Raw genomic sequence first — 19,766 nt, 5'->3', positions numbered from 1 at the left:
TTGTCTTTTGATGCATGTATTTAGACATTTAACTTCTGTTTTATATTGAAAGACCTGGTGGCAAAGGAGATGGAAAAAGGAAATATTAATATAAGGACTCCATGATATCTCATATCTTGTGTCCAATAATGAAAACAATGAAAGTGTGGTGTGGCATGGAACTTATGAAGAATTTTGCAAAAATTTTACATCGTATACTAGGTGTGAAACAAAAGAAGAGATTTTTTATAGTATACCAAACATGTCAGAGATATATTTTGGAAAGCCATGTTTTCTGAAATATCAGGTCTACCCTTATAAGGACATTATATTTAGGAGTACATGGTAGAGACTTTTTGTGATAAGGCTTGTCAGTGCTTTGTGGAATTGAAACTACAGAAGACAAAGACTTACTACAATCAATAGTTAGAAATGTATTTGGACTTTAGCCACCAACAAGACAATGTAGTAACTGATTCTATAGAGCATTTTAAAGTCATATTCAAAACCGAGAATATTTTACTAGGATTATTATACTTTTCCAAGTTTATAAAACCTTCAGAATATTTATATCAATACCATAGACATATAGCATTTTATGAAAGCAGATGTTTATATTAGTAGAGTTAAAAACCAGATTTCATCAGAATTTAAAGTGATCATTTCAAACACTGGGGCCAGGGAAGTTGTGGTTGTAAAGAGATTACAGTCCCTCAAGAGATACCAAGTATTTCACAAAGAGACAATGTGAAGGAGTCTCAAGGCCTCTAAGACATTTCCAAGACCACAATCCTTGCACACACAAGGATATAGAAGGGAACATTCTAGTGAGAAGTCTCATGGGGCCTCCATACTTACAAAGGGGTCCAGGCAAGTGAGATTAGCATATTCGACAAGGAAGACATTCAGAAACCACCATGGCAGTAATTTCAGGGACCAAACTATGGTGTCAGCTGGCAGCAGGCTTTATCATTACTTTTTTGGTGCTGGCCCTGCAGGACTGCAGGGTGCTCAAGGTAAAAGTTCATGAACATTTCCATCATCATTCCACAGAAAGGCCTGAGATTCCAGGCAGTTGTAACAGGGTATGAGTCTTGTAGCCTGCCCTTGACAGGATAATAGTTGAACCTCAGAAAGTGAAGTCATAGTTGAATGGAATCCTCTAAAATTGATAGAAGCAGTAGCATGAACTCTCAACCAAGGGAAACCTAAGCCTGCATAGAGAACCAAATGAAAAAACACCCTTGTGCTGTATAACTAGCAGGAATTCTCAAGCCCTTTGAAAAGACTTCTTTCAGTCAGGAGTACTAGATGCTATATGAGGTGGAGTTATGCTTGCTCAGCTGGGTTTGGTTTACTCTGACCCCTCCTATTTTTTTCCGTAGCCCTCTTACTTGCTTTGGGATTGGGAAGGTTTACTTTCTGACAGTGGACATTGCATTTATGAGACTTGTTTTGATTTTTACAGGAGCTTACAACCCAGAGTTTGCCTTCAGATTTAGGTGAGATTGTTGACTTTGACTTTTGGGCAATGCTGGACTTGTTAAGACTATGGACCCTTGGAGATTGACTAAATTCATTTTGCAATGAAAAATGGACATGAGATTTTGGGAACCAGCAGTGAAAGTGTGATGTGAGGTGTCTCCAAGATTTCCTGAATAGAGGCAGGAATTTTAAAATGTAAAATGATTGAGTTGTGAGAGCTACAAACTAATTAGTCATTTTGGTTTTTATGAGGTGATTGGGTGGTAGCATTAGTCATATGGGGTCATTGCTGGAGAAGGTGGACACTGTTGTTAAGCCCTTGAAACAGTCATCTTCCTTCCAGCCCCTTTTCCCTTCCCTGTCTTTGCTTCCCTGCAGCCACATCCTGAGCAGCTTCCCTCTGCTGTGTCCTTCCTCCATGTGCCCACACCATGGGAACAAGGTAGTGGAATTGTCCAATGATGAATAAACTCTGAAATCCTGAGCCAAAATATGATTCACCCATCTGAATTTCTCTTTTGTTTATTGGGGTTATTTGTTTCTTTGTTTGTTGTTTTGTTTGTTTTGCATAATGTAGTTTGGTAACAATAATGTGAGTCTGACTGCCACAATTTCTTGACATAATCATAGAGACTGAAGAATGTGAACCAGAAATATTGAAGATGGGAAAACTTATGAGAACCAATAAATCACTCCCATTATGTTAACCGAAAGAAGAAAAATATATCCACAAATTGATGTGTTGATTAAAATTTTTCAGGCATGTGCACATAAAGAAATAGCTCTCATCCTTAAGGAATGAACAAATGATACAGGCTACAAGTGGATTAATTTTGAAACTATTAGGCTAAGTTAAACCAGAAAAATCATACATTAAGTAATTGCATTAAGAAATTTCACACATATGTACATTTTAACATACACAATATATTTCATGTTTTCCAGTGGCAGCAAGTGGAGATAATAACAACTCTGTGTAACAGATTAGATGGCTCACCTGAAGTAGTAAAAGTATTTGTGAACACGTTGTAGTTGGAAGTTCTACAAATTTGTCCTGAGGTAAATAGCACTGATTTGATGCCAAGAACTGTTATGACAGTTAACTTTATGTCACGTGGTTTTCATCTCAGCGATAAGAAATTTTGTTGCTGAAATGCAGACAGTGTTAGATGTTTCTCCCTGTCAGGTTCATGAGTGAGTGAGTTTCTCATCTTCCTTAATGTTAATTGATCCCCATAAACACCCCCAACTCACACTGAGGTGAAGGAGGCTAAGATGAGAATACACTGTGAGCCCACCAGTCTCTTCTCAATGTTACTCACTTCTCAGCAATGACTTAGGGTGATGCCCAGCAGAGGACTCCCCTGTGTCATCCACTGTGTGTGCTGGCATGTGGCCAGGTCCTCTCCCCTGTGCTCTGAAGATGCTGCTGTCTAGTGCTGTGCTCACCCCTCTGGCTGCCTCTGCAGATTGAGCTCTGGGCTCCTGGGGTCCGGCTCCCACTGGAAAGGCACCAGGTTCACATAAAACAGAAACAACTGAGCTCCCCACATCCTACATGGCACTGTGCTTGCTGGATAGATCCACTGTGGTGCAGACACACTTGATGGGAGAAGCCAAGGATAGACACACTTCTCTTCTCAATTGGAGAACAGACAACACTTAGGAGTGAGTAATTGGACCTTTGAGTTTAAATGAATCTGAACCTCAGTTTTGTTCTGCCCATCATATTGCAGTCCCCTCTGGAGAGTCAGCCAGCCCAGGGAAGGAATGATGGGTTAAATCTGCAATGAACAGCAGGCACAGAGAGGTCTTCTAAACACTGTGGTATTTGCTATGATATCAGGTGCTTGAGTATCAAACATATCTACAGTATGGTGTGTGTCTGCACAGTATTTGCAAGTGAGACATGTATAGCTCTTCCTGCTGCTCTAATGAGTTTAAAGTTATTCTTGTCACATTACTTCTACTTACAGCAAACTCAGAAAATGCACACAATTATCTGCAAAGATTTGAGAGGCCTCAAAGAAGTACATACTGATTAAGGAAAAAGGAAGACAAAATGCCACATATCTTGCAGGTGACCGGAAGGTAGATGAGAATTCATTTATGCAAATGACATACGTTCACATCATTAGTAGCTGTGGGAAATAAAAATGTATGGCATTGTACACAATTTTCATTGAAGCATTTTGAATTCATCAATCTCAGCGTTTTTGAATTCATCATCTCGGCTTTTACTGATCACAATTATGTCATCATTTCAATAATTTTTTTATATTTTATATTAAAGTTATATCAGTTGTGATTATAGGACATATGTGTGTTCTGTGGTAAAAATGTAAAAACAGAGTTATGCAGCCTTTGGAGGCACATTTTGAAGGTCAAAATAAAGTGTGCCTTGGCTTTCCTCAATGACTGACCAATAACACTAAGTGATAATTGCTAATACTGAAAAATGTAACTTAGAAAATAATTAATTCCTGTGTCTTAGAACCAAAGCAGGACTTGCATTTTTACATGAAATTGATTTACCATATCTTAAGCACTATAAAGAGAAGGATCCAAAGGGAAAACCCAAGCAATCTATTTACAAAGAAAGCACTGGAAACAATTCTCTTCAAATTTCTGACCCTAACACATGCTAATTTCCTCTCCTACTTATTTTCCAGAACCTCATGCTACCAGAATGTGGTTGCATTTATGCCCCATCTTTTTGTTTTCTGAGGAAATTTTCAACAAGCACTTTTCACCTGTTAATAGAGAATGTAGTCTTAAATACTCCAAAGTGATTGAGGTGAAACTGCAGAAAATAAAGCTTATTTCTAATTTTATGTGACCCTACAAAATGTACAATCAGAAAAGTGAAAAATTGTACTCCATTTTTGTATGATTTATCGAAATGCATAAATGTATTCTACTGCCATGTATAACTAAGTAGAACATATAAAAAGGTTAATAAAAATCTAGATTCATAAATTAATCATATTTTGTAGATCTGGAAGTATACTCTAAGTGCCTGTAAAAGTTAGATGGTAATTCACATATTTATTTTATTCCATCCATAATCTGAAGTTTCCTATGAGACTGATCCATGAAAAAAGTAAGTCAAATTTAGAAAGGAATATTGTAAGTCATAGTTACACCACATAAGCAAAGAAGAACATCTATTAAGTTGATTCAATTCAAATGATTTACTGGAGAATTTACTAAATTCTTTTGGAAAAAACAACATTATTGGTTTAGCGATAAAAAAAAAATTAAAACTAAGAACATGTCTCCGTTGTTCTATGCCAGCTTCCAGATCCTAAACCCATAGATAATTTTCCATCTTATATTTGACACAACTGCCTGGGGTTGATCAGCAATAACCCATGTAGTGCCTGGAGGTCAGTAGGGAGAGTGAAAGGCTGCAGGGTGTTTGATATGGATTTGTCTCATCACCCATCGCCTTGTGAACTTGTCATATGTATTTACATGCTTACACACTGTATTATTGTATTATTTCTCCAACAGTAATCGCATTATTTGAAAATACCAATATTTTTCTTCTTTAAAACCTCAAGATCTGAAATACCTGTGACCACATTTGTGTCATGAGTTATATTTGTTGAGAGAGCACTACTTTAAAAGACTTACCTGGCAAGTACCCGGGCCCCTGGGCTTGATGACCTCCCCCTAGCCTGCACTGTGTGTGCTACAGCAGTGAAGAAGGGGCAGAGCCTGCTTGGGAGTTCTTCATCTGTCAATCAGAAGAAGAAAGAAATTCAGTCCAGGTGAATTGTCAGTCAACAAAACAACCAGGTATTTTAGTTCATTAACCACTCTCCAGAAAGTCATGCACTTGCCCCTAAAAGAAAAAATGATGAATGATAAATGGACCAGAATAAAGTAATTTGCACCAGTGACCTGGGGTGATGGATTTAGGAAAACGTAGTATAACATGTTCATTTCTAACACTTCACAATATTGGAATGAAAATTACAGATTATGAAGAAGTTTTCAGAGGAAAGATTGCATTGGAGAGTCTTTTAAAGTCCAGTACTTACAAATGGAAAAATTAAATCAACAGCTCACTGTAAAGACATCAGCAGTGAACAGGTGGCTCCCTCAGGCTGAAAGTCAGGTTTGTGCCAGGGATGAATGGGGATGGGGAGACAAAGACTGCAATTAGACTGCATAGGACCACATGTATTTCACACTGGCTGTTAAATTATCAAAAACCTACCTGTCTGAACACCCACACGTGACAGTGGGGGACACACATTTTTCCAGAGGAGCCCAGACAGCCTCATCAGGATCACTTTTCTAAGGGCAAGTGTGGTTAACCTGGTACAGTGTTGAGGAGGGTCCAGGTTTCCAGAGGGCACAGGAAATCATGATGTAGGTGACTCAGGACTGAAGTTGTCTGAGATGCTGCAGAAGTGCTGTAACTATGAGCAAAATCCTCCTTTCAGTGTAAACACTCAGTATCATTTTGTATACTTATGACATTGAGAAAAAAGGAATATAAAGGATGGTGTCAACAAGAAGAGGAGAAATGAGTGTTTAGATAATAGAATATTTAGTTTCATGGTGCTGAACACAGGGTGAAAACATATCAAGGTAAAAAGTAGGAGTTAGGAAAATGTCAGAAGGGTTGGAAGCTGGAGGCTTTAAACACCATACACTGATCAGTTGGAGAAGAAAACAGAGCCCCAGGGGGGCTGCAGCAGGTCTGGCTGAGGGTAGTGGCCAGGAGACAGCACCAGCCACATCCTGGGATCAGTGGGGAGAGTGTGGGACTGAGAGGAGTCCAGGTACAGTCAGTCACCTCAGATCACCACAGCACTGGACCAGTGGGCCTGAAATGGGAATGTGTGCTTTTTAGAGATTGTTTACTCATGAGTAAACATTTTTCATATTCATAATGATAAATATTCTGACACTGTGAATAGTTTCCTACTTAAAATATTTATAAATTGTAATTTGAATAATTTAGTGCGGAAACAATGCAAAATTACACTGAAACTGTATTTGTGGAAGAGAAAGAAGATTACTAAATGACAGAGCATTAAGAGCACACTGTCGCTCAGGTGGCCCTGCAGCAGAGGAGGTGAGCATCACCTGCAGGTGTTCTGCAGGGGAGTCTCAGGACGTCAAGGGAGGCATGATAGAGGAGCTGAAGACAACCCTGCAGGTCACACACAGACCCTGGGCTTCAGAGCTCCACACATGCATGGGGAGGTGCTCTCTGTTCAGAAATGATTAAATGTATCAGAAAACCAGGAGTGACCTTTGCCTCTGCAAGAAAAGCAACTGCAAAGTACAAGAAAACATGGGACATGATATGTAGAGTAATTGCATTAATCACTCCTTGCTTCCCCTTTTACCTCTTTATCTTTCCAGTCATTCAGAATTTGCAGAACATGGCAAATTCCACCATGGTAACAGAATTTCTCCTCCTGGGCTCTCCTGATGGCTGGAAACTGAGTTTCCTCTATTTCATGGTATTGCTACTGACATATCTGAGTACCTTGTTAGGAAACCTGCTCATCATCATTGTCACGTCAGCTGATCAGAACCTGCACACACCCATGTACTTCTTCCTCAGGAACCTGTCCATCTTGGACATGTGCTTCATTTCCATCACTGTTCCCAATGCCTGTGTCAATTCTCTCACTGGCAACAGGGCCATTTCAGTGGCTGGTTGTGCAACCCAGATCTTCTTGGTCATTTTTTGTGCATGTGTTGAACTTCTTTTTCTCTCCATCATGGCCTGGGACCGCTATGTGGCCATCTGCCAGCCCCTCCAGTACCTTCTCATTATGAACCCTCAGTTTTGTGTCCGCATGACCCTGGCTTCCCTACTCAGTGGCCTGGTGTATGCAGGTGTGCACACTGGGAACACATTCCAACTGTCCTTCTGCCAGTCAAACCTGGTCCATCAGTTCTTCTGTGATGTCCCCTCTCTGCTGAGACTCTCCTGCTCTGACACCACCATTAACAAGGTCCTCATTCTTGTGTCTGCTGTGGTGCTCTGTGGTGGTGTCTTCATTTTTATTGCCATGTCATATATTTGCATATTTTCTACTGTGCTGAAATCTCCCAACAGAGCCCCAGGGAAGGCCTTCTCCACCTGCACCCCTCACATTCTTGTGGTGTCCGTCTTCCTCAGTTCCGTTACAGGTGTGTACCTGAGACCTTCAGCAAACTCTGATACACTCCAGGACTTGATTCTCTCTGCCTTTTACACCATGGTTCCTCCTTTCTTGAATCCTCTCATCTACAGTCTCAGGAACAAACAAGTAAAGGAAGCTGTGAGGAAAATCATGGGAAGACAGTTTCTTTCAGAGAAATGATAAAGATGCATTTCAGCATTATCCTAATATCAATGATTCAGGTTCTTAATTATGTACAATGCTCTTCATAGCTGTGCTTTACAAGTCACACTGCCTTCTCTAATGACATCTATTTTGTCCTGGATACTTGATCTTATGAAATATTTTTTTATTTACAACAACATTTCTATCTATCCTTCATAAAATGTATAATGTTAGTAAATACATCTATAATGAATGAATATAATTCAAGTTTTTATTGAAATCTTTTAAAATTATATACTTTTATGATTCACCAAACTGTTTGCAATAGCTGTATCTCACAGTTTCAAAGAGGGAAACTTCACAAATGAAACATGGAGACCACATGCACTCACCTCATTTGATCTCATTCAGTGGTCTTATTTGATGATGAGTGAAGTAAATATGGAAAGTCTGTGGTACACATCTGTGTCAATTTTATTGCATTAGAAATATGCAAAAATCAAATCCTAAGGCAGTTATACCAGAATTATAGAGAGTATCACAGTAATAATTCTTTCCATCTGGAACATGGAAAAAGAAGAACCTCCTTGTCTGGTAAGTAAACAGAGGGCTATGGTTATGGCACCCTGTATCCTGACAGTCAAATCCACCCACTGGGGAAGAGGACCTGCCTTCCTCAGCCACATTAACTACCAGTCATCTGTTATGTCTGAGGGTGAACCTGTGCCCGGGACCCAACCCTCCCACACATTTTAATTCTGTAATATTAATGATATGTGTCATGCCTGAAAAAGATGAGGAAACAGACTGAAATTGTCTGGCCTCAGAGTCTCACCCATGTCAACTGTCCTCTCACTCTGGACATCATAATGTAAACCTATGTACTTGTCCCCTTGCACCTTGTGGCCATCTTTCATCCTTTTACACAGTTTATTTGTTTCAAAAACTTCAGTGTCCTCACTGGCATTTGCTCTGCAAATCATTAATTGGAAATGACATATACTCACTGACAATTTATCCAAGAAATCTAATATAGTAATATCAGATCAAAAGAGTTCATACAAATCACAGTCAATGATTAAATTCCAAATTACAAGAAGAGTTTGTTCATCTGTAAGTAATTAGAGGACAAATATATAAGTGTGTTTACTACCTAGGAAAATACAAAAGCCTAAGCATTCATAATTAATGAATAAATACATTTCCTAATGTTTTCAGACAAGGGAATGCTTGCTTTAGGATTCAGTGTGCACCCCAGTGCTGGTTGATGCAGAAAGCCTTGACCTGCTGTCACATGATCCAACCCAGAACACAAGCCCCATCCACCAACTGTGTCCCATAGCTGCCTGGTTCTCACTGCTGCATGTGCCCTGCTAGAGCAGAAGGACCTTCAGGGAACCCCCATGACTTCTGCACATGTCACCTTGACATGCATTTCTGGTACAACTATAGCTCATTGAATGCTAATTCTTGAATGTTTCATTAGTTGAGGTAGTCAGGTAAATTGTTTAAATTTAATGGATAAAATTAGGAAGCAATTAAGTTGCAACCCCCATTCCTATTGAGAGGTAACTCTTAAAGGCATAGTTTTGGACATTTAACTTCTCTTTCCTATTGAAATACATGGTAGCGAAGAGATGAAAAAATGAAATATGATATAAGGACCTTATGATATCTCAAATTTTGTGTCAAATAATGCAAAATTCTGTGGATATGTGGGTGTGTTAATGAACTTCTGCAAAATTTGGCAAAAACTTTTAGTTTGCATACTATCTATGAACCAAGGAATGGATATTTTTATAGTAATATCACTTATGTCAAAACTACAATTTTGAAAGACAGTTTTTCTGAAATATCAGGTCTATCCTAATAAGGACACTTCAAGAGTATTTATTAGAGCATTTTTGTGTTTATGTGCTTCGACCCGCACTGATGTTAATTCAGACATGAGCAAGGGGTGATATGGGATAATTAAAAAACCATACTAACATTTAAAGACAGATGGAATCATATGGGATACTCATTTCTGATTGAGAACAGTGACCCTGAGCTGGCTCAGCATTTTTATTATATTCGTGTATTATCAAAAGGTTATTTCTGAAAAAGTTTCTGCATAGTAGGCAGGCTTGAACATAACAACACTGATGCAAAATTATGGTTATTTTGCTATGCTCAGAATTCCCTGTCCCAGGGAACTAGTTCCTCAGTTTAAAGGTTATGACTTATCTGTAAGCCTTTGCACAATTTCCCTAGGCACAACATCACCATAGCAAATGGACAATCTTAAAGTGTACTTTTGCTCAGGGGGTTACCAGCAAAGCAGTCACCAAAACAACAGGGAAATCAAAAGCCTTGGTCCACATCACCACTTCCCATGACTAGGTTTGTCAGTGCTTTGTAGAATCAAAACTGCAGAAGACAAAGATTTACCCCAGCACATAGTCAAAAATTTGATGAGAGTTTAGCAATCAACAAGACAATGCGGTAGCTTTGTATAGATCATTTAAAGGTAATATTCATGACTGAGAACATTAGTACATATCTTTCAGACTTTCCAAATTTTACTTTTCTAAGTCTTTTAGAATATTTCTATCGGTACAAAAGACATATAACATTATAAGAATATTGTTATTTCTATTAGTAGCGATAAAAATTGGATTTGACTAAAGTTTAAAACAGATTATTTTCAAAACCTGGGTTCAAAGAAGTGTTTGTAAACAGAAGGTAGACCCTAAGGAAATGCTAAGTATTTCATACATAGACAACAGGAAAGGGACTAAGGCTATCTAAGGAATTGCAAGACCACAACCCTTGCACACTCAAGGATATAGGAGTGAAAATTCTCTGGAGAAGGGTCTTGAGGACACCCTGCTTGCACAGGGGACCCAGCAAGTGACCTTACTATACAGAGCAAGGAAGACATTCAGAAACCACCATAAAATTAATTTTAGAAACCCAACTATGGTGTGAACTGGCATCAGACTTAGCATCATCTACATGGTGCTAACTCTGCAGGAATGCAGGTAATCAAGGTAAGAGGTCATGATGACTTCACCATCATTTCAAAGTAAGGCCTGTTAATCCAAGCAAATTGCAGCATAGTCTGAGGCTTGGCCAGCTGTCCCTGACAGGTTAATGGGAGAATCTCTGAAGGTGAAGCCAAAGTCAGAACGGAATCCCCAGAAATTCATTGTTTAAGTAGCATGAACTGTCTGCCAAGGAAAGCTGCTGGCTACATAGAGAGATAAAGGCAGAGAGAACACTTATGCTCTACAACTGGCAAGACACTATGGCAGGAATTCCCAACCCTTTGGAAGGAACATCTTTCAGTCAAGGGTCCTAGATGGTGGATGAGGAATTATGGGTGGAGTTATTTTTGCTCAGCTGGTTTTGGTTTTCCTCCTGACCATCCATTCTTCCCATAGCACTACCATATCCTTTTGTAATGGGAAGGTTTACATTTTACCATTGAATGTTGGATGTATGTAACTCAATTTTGATTTTTACTGGGGCTCAGGGCCAAGAGTTTACCTTCAGCTTCAGGTAAGATTTTTGACTTTTACTTTTGGGCAAAACTGGAATTTTAAGTGTATGGGAACCTTGAAATAGACTAAATTAATTTTGAAATGTGAAATGGACTTGAGATTTACATGACCAGAGGTGAAATGTTATGAATGGGATGTGAGATGGCTCCCAAAAGTTCCTATACTGGGGCAGAAATTTTCAATTATGAAATGATTGAATATGAGAGTTACAACCTAATCAGTGCATCCTGGTTTGAATGAATTGACTGGGTGGGAGCTTTAAGCATGTGGAGGCATTGATGGAGGAGGTGGAACACTGTTATTAAGCCCTGGAACATTCATCTTCATTACATCCCCTTTCCCATTCCTGGTCTTTGTTTATGACAGTCAATCCTGAGCAGTTTCCTTCTGCTGGGTCTTTACTCAATGTGCCCACAAAATGGGCAAAAGTCATGGAATTGGTTGATGATAAACTAGGCCTCTGAACCCAGGAGTCAGAATAAGATTTACCTGAGTTAGCATTCACTTCTTGTGGATTTTTTTAAACCATGTAATTTGGTCACAGAAATAAAAATGTGACTCATAACAATTATTCATCATAATCCTACAGAGTACAGACTGTATACCAGAGATATAAAAAATGGCAAAACATGTGACATCTAATAAATCAGTCCCATTATATTAACAGACTGAGGAGAAATAGATTAAAAAATGGAAGTGTTGATTAAAATATTTCTGACATATGCATATAATATAATGTCATTCATCATTAAGGAATGAAATAATGAAATATTATACAAGGTGGAATAATTTTGAAAACGTTAGACTTAGTCAAGCAAGAAGAAAGATCGTAAACTGAATGCTTTTATTTTTGTGAAATCTGAAAAGATGTAAATTCAAATATACAGAATATACTTAGAGTTTTCAAGTGGCTGAAAGTAGGAATAACAGAGACAGCATGTGTAACAGATTAGAGGGTTCATCTAAAATAATAAAAGTATTTGGGAACAAGTTGTAGCTGAATTTGTGTAATTTTTTCATGTGGTGAATAATACTGATTTGTTAACCATGAACTGTTACAACTGTCAACATTATGTCATGTGGATTTCATCTCAAAGAGAAGAAATGTTGCTGCTGGATTCAGTGTTAGATGTTTCTCACTTGCAGTTTGCTGAGTGACTGAGAGTTGCACACAACCCTTAATGTCACCTGATCCAAATACACACCCCCAACTCACCCTGAGGTGAAGGAGGCAGAGATGAAAACACCCAGTGAGCACCATCAGTCTCTCCTCAGTGCTACTCACTTCTCAGTAATCCATTCAGTCAATGCTCAGCATTCAATGTCCACACTGGCACAAAGCCAGGTCCTCTCTTTGGGCTCTGGAGAGGATGTTGCCTGAGAGTATGGTCAGGCCTCCTACCGTCTCTGTAGGATGAGATCTAGGATCCCAGAGACCATGCTCCCACTGGAAGCACAGGTTCACATGAAGCACAGTTGACTGAGCACCCCACATCCCATATGGCACTGGGCTAGATGGACCGGTCCATACTGGATGCAGACACAGTTGATGGGAGAAACCAAGCAGAGACAGGGTTCTTCTCCCACGTGGAGAACAGGCAGCACTCAGATGTAAGCACTTAGTAGTAAGAGTTCAAAGCCTCTGAAGCCTCATTTTTATTCTGCTTAGAAAATTGCAATCTCATCCAGGGATTCAGCTAGTCAGGAATTGTTTGTTAATTCTGCAAGCTAAGAGGCACAGAGATGTCTTGTAGACACCCTAGCATTTTTTGATTCCTAGTGCTTCATTAGTAATGTAACTGGAGTGTGTTGAATGTCTACAAGAGTTTGCAAGTAACCCCTGTGATAGTCCTTCATGCTGCATTTTATAGGTTTGAAATTATTCTTTTCAAGTAACTTTTACTTAGCACACACTTCAAAAATGCACAGAATTGTCTCCTAAGATTTGAGAGATGACAAATAATTTCATTCAGATGAAGTCAACAAGGACAAATTGTCATGTAGTTGGCAGGTGAGAGGTAGGTAGATATGAATACATTTAGCAAATGACATACATTCTTATATTTCAGTAGCTTTAGAAATAAAGCATCTAATACTATATACATTTTTTACCAAACCACTTTGAAATCATCAACCTCACCTTTTGGTTCTGATCAGAATTATGTTCTCCTATTAAATAATTTTTCACATTTTATATTAAGGAACATCAGGTGTAAGTGTGGGGTAGTGTGTCCAGTGTTAAAAATGTTTACAGGGGCTCACAGCGAAAAAATTTACCTTCAATATCAGGCGAGGTTTTGGACTTCCACTTTGAAGCAATGATGGAATTTTCAGACTAGTGACACTTACACATAGACTAAAATCATTTTGCATTGTGAAATGAACATGAGTGTAGGAAGTCTGGTTTTGAAACGTTGTGGATGGGATGTGACATGTCTCCCATATTTCCTAATTGGCAAGGAGTTTCCAAGGTAAAATGATTGGATATTGAAAGCAACAACCTAATCAGTCCATCCTGGTTTGAATGAATGAATGGACCAGGTGACTGCATTATGAATGTTTGAGCATTGCTGGAGGAGGTGGCCACTGGGGTCAAGGCCTAGAAGCAGTCATCTTCCTTCAATCTCCTTTTCCCTTCCCTGTCTTTGCTTCCTGATGGAAACTTCCTGAGCAACTTCCCTCTGCTGGGTCCTTCCTCAATGTGCCAAAACCATGGTCTCAAAACCATGGAATTGGCAGAAGACAGATGACTAAAACTCTGAATCTGTGAGACAAAGTGTGCTTTCCTTGATCTGAGTTGTTTTTTTGTTTGGGGTGTCGATTTTTGTTGTTGTTGTTTGATATTTGTTTGGTATATTTTTTGTACCAGCGTTTGAACTCATGGCCACTCAATCACTAAGCCTCATCCCCAGTCCTCTTTTGTATTTTATTTAGAGACATCATCTCCCTGAGTTGCTTAGCAGTTTGCTGTTGCTGAGATTGGCTTTGAAGTCATGGTCCTCCAGCCTCAGCCTCCCAAATCACTGGGATTACAAGTACGCACCACTGCAATGGGCATGTTTTTTTTTTTTTTTGATCCAGTATTTTTTCACAACAACACAAACCTGATATACACAATTATTCAACATAATCTTAGAAAGTGTAAAGGGTTTGTCAGAAATTTCAAAGATGGCAAAAGATATGATAACCAATAAATCAGTTGCTTTGTATGAGCAGAATGAAAAAAATATGTCCACCAATATACATGTTGATTAAAGTATTTCTGGCAAACACATTTAATGGAATGTCATTCATCCTTAAGTAATGAAATAATGGTACATCTTATCATGTGGATTAAATTCAATCATGTTAGGCTAACTTCATTTAGAATACAGATCATATACTGAATAATTTATTTATATGGTATTTCACAAATATGTAAGTTCAAAGACACAGAGTACAGTTAGTGTTTCCCACTGACTGCAGTTAGAGATAATATGGACAATGTTGTGAAATGGATCAATGAGTCATTTGAAGTAATAAAATTATTTGGGAAAAAGATGAAGCTGAAAGTTGTACATTTGTGCAGTACAATAAATAACACTGAATTGGTCACCATGAAGTATTACACCAGTTAACTTTATGTAACCTGAATTTTATCTCAATTGTAAGGATTTTTGCTGTTGAACTGCAGACAGTGTTAGCTGTTTCCCACCTAGAGGTTGGTGAGTGAGGGAGAATTTTCACCACCCTAATGTTAACTGACCCCATAAACACGCCTAACTCACACTGAGGTGAAGGAGGCAGAGAAGAGAACACACAGTGAGCCCATCAGTCTCTCCTCAGTGCTACTCACTTATCAGCAATGACTTAAGACATGCCCAGCACAGGAGTTCCACTATCTCCAATGCCCATGCTGGCAGGTGGCCAGTTCCTCTCTCCTGGACTCTGGAGGTGCTACTGCATGGTGCTCTGCTCATGCTTCAAGCTGTCTCTGCAGGGTAAGCTTTGGGGTCTCCAGGACACTGCTCTCTGGCAAGGTGCCTTGTTTACTTTAAGCAGAGAGATTGCACTCCTCATATCCCACATGGCACAGTGCTGGCTGACAGATTCACACCAGTTGCAGGCACAGTTTATAGAAGCTGAGGAGAGACTTAATTGTGCTCCGCTGTGGAGAACCGGCAATATTCAGGAGTGAATATTGGGGCTTTAGGGTCTAAATGCACCTGAAGACTCATTCATATTCTGTTCAAAAAATTGCAATCTCATCAAGAGAGTCAGCTATCCCAGGAAACAAATGGTAAATTATGCAAAGAATAACAGACGAGAGATGTTTTGCAAACACTGTAGTATTTGCTATGACTCCTAGAGCTTCTATAGTAATGTGCCTGGACTGTCATGGATGTTTACACAGTGTTTGCAAGTACTGCATGTGACAGTTTTTCACACTGCTGCTAATGTGTTTAAAATGACTCTTTTCAAATTACTTTTACTGACCACACACTTAGAAAATGGACAAGATTATCTGTACAAATAAGAGAGCTGACATAGAAATACATTCATAATAAGACAAGAAAGACAAAATCTCAAACTGATGTGTGACAGGTAGATAGACAAGAGTTTACTGAGCAAATGACATGCATCCTTATTTTACAGCAGCTTTGGAACAAATCTTCTAATATTGTGTTTTCATTGAAGCATTTTGAGTTCATCAAGCTCACCTTTTGTCCTGATCACAATTATGTTCTCCTTTCCAATAATTCTTTCACATCGTACTAAATGTATATCAGGTGTAATGAGTATGTGTGTCCACTGGTAAAATATAAAAATAAGGTCACACAGCCTTTGGAAGCACATTATGGAGGTCAGGATGTTTCAAACCACCCCTCAGCATTCCTAATGGATGATCAATAGCACTAGACCACAATTGCTAATAGGAAAAAGGTAATTTAGAAAATAATTAATTCCTGTGATTTACAACCCAAGCAATCCTTTGCATATTAAATGCAATCTGTTTCCCATACCCTTTAAAATTCCCATACCCTTCTAAATACTATCAAAAGAAGAAAGAAAAGGGAAAACTCACAGCTTTTCTCTCTTATAGAGGAAAGAATTTGGAGCACTCCCTCCTCATACTTCTGGCATTAAACATGTGCTACCTTCTTCTCCAGCTTCTTTTCTTGACCCTCTTGCTACCTGAGCTTTGTTTTATTTATGTCCCATCTCATGGTTTTTATGAGGGAATTTTAAATAAACTTAATGGAGAATGAATGTGTGTGTGTGTGTGTGTGTGTGTGTGTGTGTGTGTGATTGTGTGTGTGATTGTGTGTGTGTGGGTGTGATGGAATATTAGTCATGTTTAAAGAAAATTGAAATACTGGTAGAAGGATGGACTTGGAGTATATCATGCTAGGTGAAATAAGCTAAACCCAAAAAAACCAAAGCTGAAAGTTTTCTCCGATATGCAGATGCTAATTCACAATAAGGTGGGGGTACTAAAGAAGGATACAGTTAATTTAGATTAGGTAGAAGGAAGTGAAGAAAGGGGTAGGGATGATAGTAGAGTGAAGATACATTATTACCTCATGCATATAGAGGATTCCATGACAGGTGTGATCCTACAATATGCTCAATGAAAAAAATTAGAAATTATATTACATTTATGTCTGATTTATCAAAGTGAATAAATGCATCCTACTGTCATATATAACTAATTAGAACAAATTTTAAAATTAATAAGGGAATGTAAAAGTATTTTGAATAAAGGAAAATAGAAATCTGAGTGCTCTAAAATTATTGAGGTCAATCTACAAGTACTAAAGCTTACGTCTTATTTTTAAAAACCTAGGTTCATAAAGTAATCATATTTTGTAGATCTCCAAGAATATGCTGAGGACTTATGAAAGTTAGGTTGTGATTCACATATTACTGTATCATCTCCAAAACCTGAAATTTCCTACAAGATCTTTTGATGAGAAAAGTAAGTCAAATTTTGAGAAGAATTTTTCAAGTTGGAGTTAAAACACATAAGCAAAGAAGGACATCAATTAAGCTCATATGATTCAAAATTCTTACTGTAGAATTTACTTAATATATTGGGAGGGCAAAAGCAGTACATGGTTCAGTATTGAAAAAATAGAGTACAAGAACATGTCTCTATAGTTCTATGTGGACTTCCAGATCCTAAACAGTTATTTAACTTTCCATCTTGTATTTGACACAAATGCCTGGTGTTGACCAGCAGTAACCTGTGAAGTGCATAAAGGTGAGAAGGAAGGATGAAAAACTGAAAGGTGTTTAACATGGATTTGTCTCATCACCCTCACCTTCTGAATTTGTCATATGAATTTACATTCTTTCACACTGCATTATTGTATTATGTCTCCCATGATAATCAAATTATTTAAAAATACCAATAACTTTCTTTTTTTAAACCTCAAAATCTGAAATACCTGTGGTCCATATTTGTGTCATTAGTTATATTTTATGACCGAGTACTACATTAAATAGACTTACCTTACAATTACACAGGGTTATGAGCTTGTATGACCTCACCCCAGGCTGCACAGTGTGTGCTACAGCTGAGTAGATGGGCAGAGTCTGCTTGGGAGCTCTTCATCTGTAAATCAGTAGAATAAAGAAAGCCAGTGCAGATGAGAAGTTAGTCAGCAATGCCACAGGTATTAGTTTGTTAACCACAATGCAGGAAGTCATGCACTTGCTCCTGAAAGATAAAATGATGCACGATCCATGGTACAAAATCAAGAAACTCGCACCAGTAACTTGGAGGGCTGGCTACATACTGATTTATTGAAACATTGATTAACATGTTGATTTCTAACACTACAGAAAAATGGAAGAGGGTTTCAGAGGATACATGGTATTTGAGTATCCTTTAAAGTGCAGTGTATACTAATTGGAAAAATTAAATCATTAGCGCACTGTAAAATAGTGAGCAGTGAATAAGAATATTCCTCAGGTGAAAGTCAGGTTTGTGTCAGGGAGGAATGGGAGATGGGGAAAGAAACAGATTGCAGGTAGACTGAGTAGGACCCTTGAACTTCATCCTCACTGTGAAATTAACAGTAAAATACTGGCATCTGACCACCCACCCTGAACCTAGGGTACACACACCTTTCCAGAGGAGCCCAGGCAGGTTCAGCAGAAATATAACTTTGAAGGGTGTGTGTGGTGAGGAGGAGGATCCATGTTTGCAGAGGGCAGAGGATGAATATGTAGGTGACTCAGGATTGAACTTTCCTGACATGCTGCCAAATTGCTGTAACTGTGAGTGAACCATTAGTTTCAGGATATACAGTCAGTATCATTGTAAATAATCATAATGCATTGAGAAGAAAAGAATATAAATGAAAGGGTCAACAAGACTGAGGCAAATTATTTTAGCCAAAGGGATCTTCTGTAAAGGTGAATTTGGTCCAGCTGTAAAGATTAATGGGAAAAAAGCACAGGAGATGCTGAAAGCAAGAAGTGGTTCCCTTGTGAAAACCAATTCAGTTTTTCTATTTATGCCAGGGTTATATCAATTTACATTAGATTAATTAGTGCAGTTATCTTTGAGCATATGCAGATCACATAACTTGCTTGCTTCTCAGTGTCCACTAGTTCCAAATGATTTTATAATAAGATAATATCTCCAGCCTCAAGGACAGAGGAGTTGCAGAGCATTTCTAACCTATTCAAATAGAAGGTCTTACTGTGCTGAGGAGTTTGCTCACTTGATGGACTTACATTCCTCTGATCATTTACTGACCTAAAATCTCCACAACTCCCCTTTTTGTTGTGTATGGCTTTTTAAATAGATATGACTTGGCTTTTGTGTGAACAAGGTGGAGGAAGAAAGCAAGGCAGAGGTTGGAAAAAAAGCAGCGCAGCATAATAAGGCATGTATCACTAAACATTCTCCATTGAAATGGTGTTTGATCCATGTAAAATTTGATAGTCAAGAGGTTAACCAATCTAAAAAATCCCACCTTCCTCATCTTTTTGAACTTTTGTTACAATGTCTTTAAGATGATCCAATTCTTATTGGATGGGGTTACTGTTCTCAGTTAAATTAATGAAGCCACATATTATTAAGTGTCTGGTGTCCTTTATCATGCAACAGCAGCAAATAATCAATAGCAATTCTATTATAATGAATAGCTTGATGATACAAATTTCAGAAGAATTAACAAATTTTACTAAGTGGGCCCAAATATTATAATGAATGCAGAAAGTCAAAGATGGAACAGTATTTTGTGTAGGGCCACCAGAAACAGGGATGCAACAACAGAGAAAAAATGCAATAAAAGGCAAGGGCATTGTAGAATTTGGGGAAAGTTTTATAAACAGAGATATAAACAAATTTTCTGTGGTATATTTTAAAACCTCTATGCTAGAAATGCTTGATCAGATGTTTCTAAATGCTTTGTGTCCACCAAAGTCACTAGATGATTAGAAGATGAATTCCCTT

At 38.3% G+C, this 19,766-nt stretch overlaps 1 protein-coding gene across 1 annotated transcript; it reads left to right on the top strand.

Annotated features, from left to right (window-relative positions):
• Nucleotides 1-6,872: 6,872 nt before the first annotated feature.
• On the top strand, nucleotides 6,873-7,805 carry LOC124973543 (olfactory receptor 14C36-like). Its single transcript, XM_047537423.1, has one exon. The coding sequence runs from the start codon at nucleotides 6,873-6,875 to the stop codon at nucleotides 7,803-7,805; it is 933 nt and encodes a 310-aa protein (XP_047393379.1).
• Nucleotides 7,806-19,766: the final 11,961 nt, after the last annotated feature.

This window comes from Sciurus carolinensis, assembly GCF_902686445.1.
Source record: "Sciurus carolinensis chromosome 19 unlocalized genomic scaffold, mSciCar1.2 SUPER_34, whole genome shotgun sequence".
In the NCBI taxonomy this organism is placed as follows: domain Eukaryota; kingdom Metazoa; phylum Chordata; class Mammalia; order Rodentia; family Sciuridae; genus Sciurus; species Sciurus carolinensis.
This window is presented reverse-complemented; position numbering and strand designations above follow the sequence as displayed.

Excerpts from the sequence above, each read along its gene's own strand:
- LOC124973543 (XM_047537423.1), top strand. The coding sequence starts at position 6,873 with ATGGCAAATTCCACCATGGTAACAGAATTTCTCCTCCTGGGCTCTCCT.